At 58.3% G+C, this 4,686-nt stretch overlaps 1 protein-coding gene across 1 annotated transcript in view; it reads right to left on the bottom strand.

Annotated features, from left to right (window-relative positions):
- Window positions 1-4,332, bottom strand: part of BARHL1 (BarH like homeobox 1) — a 5,825-nt gene extending 1,493 nt beyond the window's left edge. The window contains exons 1-2 of the mRNA XM_058038348.1: window positions 3,879-4,332; window positions 523-745 (exon numbers count right to left, since the gene is read on the bottom strand). Of these exons, the coding sequence (XP_057894331.1) occupies window positions 523-745; window positions 3,879-4,332 (677 nt within the window). The remainder of the gene's footprint in view (window positions 1-522; window positions 746-3,878) is intronic.
- Window positions 4,333-4,686: the final 354 nt, after the last annotated feature.

The following is a 4,686-nucleotide window of genomic DNA, read 5'->3' as shown; positions in this document are numbered from 1 at the left end:
GGCGAGGGGACAGGGCGGGGGCTGCGGCCGGGGATCCCTCGTTTGGTGGCCGTGGCGATGCTCGGGGCTGGCGGTGTCGGGACAAACGCCCCGAAGCCACCGCGCCGCCAGCCCTTTTACAGATTTGTCGCTGAAGCGCTAAAACCTATTTCCACCAGTAAATTATTCATCATAATAATAATTGTGTAATTACTGTAAAGAGTGTTAATTATTGATGCCCAAAGCAGTAATTGGTATCTATTATTAATGGGCCGATGTGTTATGCTGTTGTGTTTCGCTGCAAGCCCGGTCCTGCCTCCCCGCCTTGCCGGGGCTGGGGGCACGGATTGCCCCTCCTGCCCCACACCCAGCATCGCTTTCCTCCCCTTTTCTCCCCTAAAAAGCCCCGGCAGAGGCGGGGACGGGCCGGACATCGCTCCTATCGCTGTGCCGGGAGGGTTTTGGGGTGCAAAATCCCTGCGTGGTTTGGGGATGCGCGGCCGGGGAGGGGAGCAGGGCAGGAGGGAACGGTGCATTTTTTACCTTCTGTTCTGGTACCACGTTTTCACCTGCGTGTCGGTGAGGTTGAGGGAGGCGGCCAGCTCCATCCTGTCCTGCACGCTCAGGTATTTTTGCCTCTCGAAGCTGCGCTCCAGCTGGGCCAGCTGATGGTCGGTGAAGGCGGTGCGGGCTTTGCGCGGCTTTTTCAGCCGCACCGGGGGGCTGTCCCGGGAACTGGAGATCTCTCGGTCCCCTTCTTCTTTCACTGAGCGCACAGGGAGGAAAAGAGGCCAGGTCAGGGCAGGAAGGGAATCGCCCTCAGCAGAGGAGGGCTCGGCTCCGAGTGCGGCTCACGGCACATTCGCTTTGCACCCCCGTAAATTTGAGCCCCGGCTGCCAGGGGGAACTTGGGGGCTCCCCGAGCCGGGCCCGGCTTCTCCCCGTCCCGAGGGTCTGGGATCGGAGCAGGAACCCTGGATTGTGCCGAGAGAACCCCGGGCCCAGACCCCCCTGATCCCCCTCATTTCTCTCGGGGCAGGACTTTCCTCGGGGCGTATTCCCCCAAACTCAAAAAGATTTCTTGGCGCTTGGATATTTTTTATTTCCTTCCTTTTCTGTCTATCTTTCTCTCTCTCTCTTTTATTTTCTTTTCCTTTTTAAAAACCAAAACAAACCAACCAAAACCGAAAATTGCGAGCCCACTTTTCTTTTTTTTTTTTTTCTTCTTTTTTTTTTTTTTAATTTTTTGGAGGGGAATATTGCGGTGCTGCTCCTGCCTCTCCCCTCCGCGGAGAATCCTCCGTCCTCCCGGGGATGCTGCAGCAAACCTCCCTTCTCCAGGGCGCACAACGAAATACCGGGGAAAGCCCTTCGCAAACCCCTGTTTAAGCCTGATTTTTATCTTGAAAAAAGGCCGAACGAGAGGGGCTGATGGTGGTTCGTTGCATACGCGCCGGCGGAGCGATGCGGGAATTTACGCCTCAAAATGTTGCAAGGCGATGGAAAAATTACGGAGCAGCAACAAAAATAAAAGGGGAAAAGTCAATTCCTGCTCGCGCTCGCCTTCTCCTATCTCCTGGAGGAGATTATGGAGCAAATAGGTTCGATTTATACAAATCGCCGGCGTTTGGGTTTGTTGTTGTGTTGTTTTTTTTTTTTTTTTTTACAGGGGTTTATATTAAATTTGCTGGTGGCGGGGCTGAGTAGGGACAAGGCTGGAGCCGAACGCGAGCTGATTTCTCTCTGTAGGAAGACAATAATCCGGTTAATTGAGCCACCGGGGAGCGAAACCCTTCAAGCAGAAATCCTGGCTCTGGCCGAGCGGGCGGAACGAGCCGGGGCTGATCCTGGGGCGGGGGATCCGGTCCCGGTCCCGGTTCCCGGGGACGCGGCAGCCCCGACCCGCAGGACCCGGGCAGGGGGATCGGCCCCGACCTCTCCCGGGAGCGGCCCCGAAGTTTGCGGGACTTTTTCCCGAGTAAAGCGGGTCTGGCCTCTGGCATCCCGAGGAGGAAAATCCCCCCGGCCCCTGGGCTGATCCTCGGCTCCTGAAAAGTTCCTGCTCGCCCAAAAACCGCAGGAACGGCGGCCACGGCTTCGCTGCCCGGTCCGGACCGAACCCTGGCTACTCCTAGCTTAAAAAAAAAATAAAATAATATATATATATATATTTATATATATATATATGTATATACAAGTATTTAAAAATATATTTTCGGTTTTTCCAGCACTTTGGCCGCTGGGGGCTAGGCCGAGCTTCGCAGCCCCTTTGCGGAATAAATCCGGGGCGTTTTGCCCCAGGAAAGGCAATTTCCAAAGCGGCACAAAAAGAATCGCTCTGGGAGCGGGGATCTTCACTCCTCCATCCATTCGGGGGTTTTACCCTCATTTAAATTGTGGTTTCCTCCCTATTTAAACTGGCTTTTGGGGTTTTTTTTCCCCTCAGCTTAGACAGTATTTTTCCCCTTTCATTGAAGCAGTGGGGTTTTTTTGCGCCCCATTTAAGCGGTGTTTCCCTCGCAATTTAAAGGATTTTTTTCCCCATTTAAACGGCGTTTGCAGCGTGGCCGTGGCTGTCCCGCGGCAGGGACGGCAGAGGAGCCGAGGGGCTCCGGGAAACGGCGCCCACCCAAAACTGAACCCCCGGGCCGGGCTCAGCCCGCTCAGGGGATGCAGAGAATCCCCTTTTCTGCTCTCCCCTCGCTTCTTTTCCTTCTTTGGGGCAGGGGAGAAGAGCTGCAGGAATTGGGGCCGGGTGCAGGAGGCGAGGACGAACAAACAAAGTGGGAATCGCGGCACTGCCGGCCCTGCAAAGCAGTGGGGCCGATGTTTCCTCCCGGGGCACCTCCAGCCCCGGCACCGAGTCCGAACTCCGTCCTTCGTTTGGAGCAAAAATCGCCCCGTGATGTCCAGAACCTGCCGCCACCTTTGAGCCTTACTTGGGTGAATATTTTTTCCTCCATGAGCCAGATTTCAGCCCAGCGGCTCCGGGCGAGCCCAGGGTGCATTTATAGCCGGGACGGGGCTCAGTCTGTCCCCATTTTTTCCAGCCAATCCCCCCAAATTCAGCGGTCCCACAAGGTGCCGTCACCTCCCTGCTCTCCGCCCAGCTGCATGGATTCCCTCTCCCTTCCCTCGCAAACAGCCGGCGAACACTTTTCCCGGAGAAAAGTTTCTGCAGAGCTGATGGTGGTGGGATGGCAGAAAGCAGCGGGGATAAATGGCTTCGAGGGGCGAGCTCTGACCCCAACCCCCCCGAGCTGTTCCTGCGCCTCTCCCTGCCCCGACTGCCACAGGGGGAGGCCGGGCAGGGCTTGGGGGGTCCCGGGATGCCGAAGCCCCCGGCCCGGGGCGAGCAGCGCCTGCATCCCGCCCCACGCCCCCCGGTGCTGCGGATGCGGCCCGGGCTCCCCGTCTGCACTGCTCGGGTTTGAACGATTTCCAAAATAATAACCCAAATAACAACAACCGAATCAAACCCCGCTGAACGGCTTGTTCGTTTCTCACCGGAGCACGGCATATCCGTCATTATTTTATTACTATTCTGTTTTGGTTTGTTTGTTTTGGTTTTTCTTTTCTTTCCTTTTTTTTTTTTTAATTTTTTTCCCCCCCTCAGGCAGAAATCCGTCTCCGCTGCTCCTTTCCCGGCGGGTGCAGCGGCTCAGCCGGATCTCTGCGGCGGAAGGCGGCCCCGGAGCATCCCCCGCGCTCGTTCCATGAAGCGCCGATTGCCCCAGCCCCTTCCACCGGGCCGAGCCCCCCCGAACCCCCAAGTTTCCCCAAGTTCCTCGGTCATTTCGGGCACCACCGACACCGTGACCTGCCCTGAGCGGGGCTGGGATCCCAGAGCCCCGCGAGGCTGCGGGTCCGCACAGCCCAGCGGGCTGAGCCGCTCTTACCTTTGTACTCCGAGTCCGAGGAGGAGCTGCTGGTGTTTTTTTCCATTTTCTCCCTAAAATCCTCGCCGGGTTTGGCGGAGATCCTGCCCGCCGGCTCCTGCCCGCCGTGAGGTCCATTGGTGCTGGAGTAAGGCGCGCAGGCTGCCAGGGGCTTGCAGTCGGCCAGGATGTCTCTGATGAGGAAGGAGGAGGTGACGGTGCGGGACTGCGAGGGAGCCGAGCCCTGCCCCGGCTGGAGATGCGCATCCAGGCCCGGCCGCGGCGCCGCCGCCGCCTCCAGGCACTCGCGGCCCGGCGAGCGGGGCGAGGGGCACCCGCTGCTGCCCTCCGAGCGGGGGCTCAGCTCCAGCGGGGACCGCCCGTCCGCCACCAGCGGGTCCCCCTTGGGCACGGCCGGGCTGCCGGCCCGGTGCGAGAGGATGGAGTCGATCCCAAAGCCGGTGGAGCCCTCCATGGCCCCCGCGAGGTGCCGGCGCTCACACGGGCATTGGCGGGGAGGGCGCGGCGGAAGCGGGTTGGTAATGATAATTAACGATAAAAACAAAACAAACAAAAATTAAAAAAAAATAAAAACAAGGTAAAAAGGAAAAAAAAAAAAAAGGAGCAAAGTTCAGTCCGGGGTCCGGACAACAATTGCTGCAAGGCTCTCCGAGGCGCCGCGCGTTAGATCCAGGGCTGCTCCGTCTTCAGCATCGCGCCCAGCTGCACTCACAGACAGACAGGAGAGGGGGGGAGAGGGAGGCAGAGTCAAACTTTGGCCGCCAAGGGGGTGGGGTGAGGGGGGACGGACCCCAAGCTCACCCGGGCT

This window comes from Melospiza georgiana, chromosome 20 (assembly GCF_028018845.1).
Source record: "Melospiza georgiana isolate bMelGeo1 chromosome 20, bMelGeo1.pri, whole genome shotgun sequence".
In the NCBI taxonomy this organism is placed as follows: Eukaryota; Metazoa; Chordata; class Aves; order Passeriformes; family Passerellidae; genus Melospiza; species Melospiza georgiana.
The sequence above is the reverse complement of the archived record's forward strand: the minus strand, read 5'-3'. Positions and strand labels throughout refer to the sequence as shown.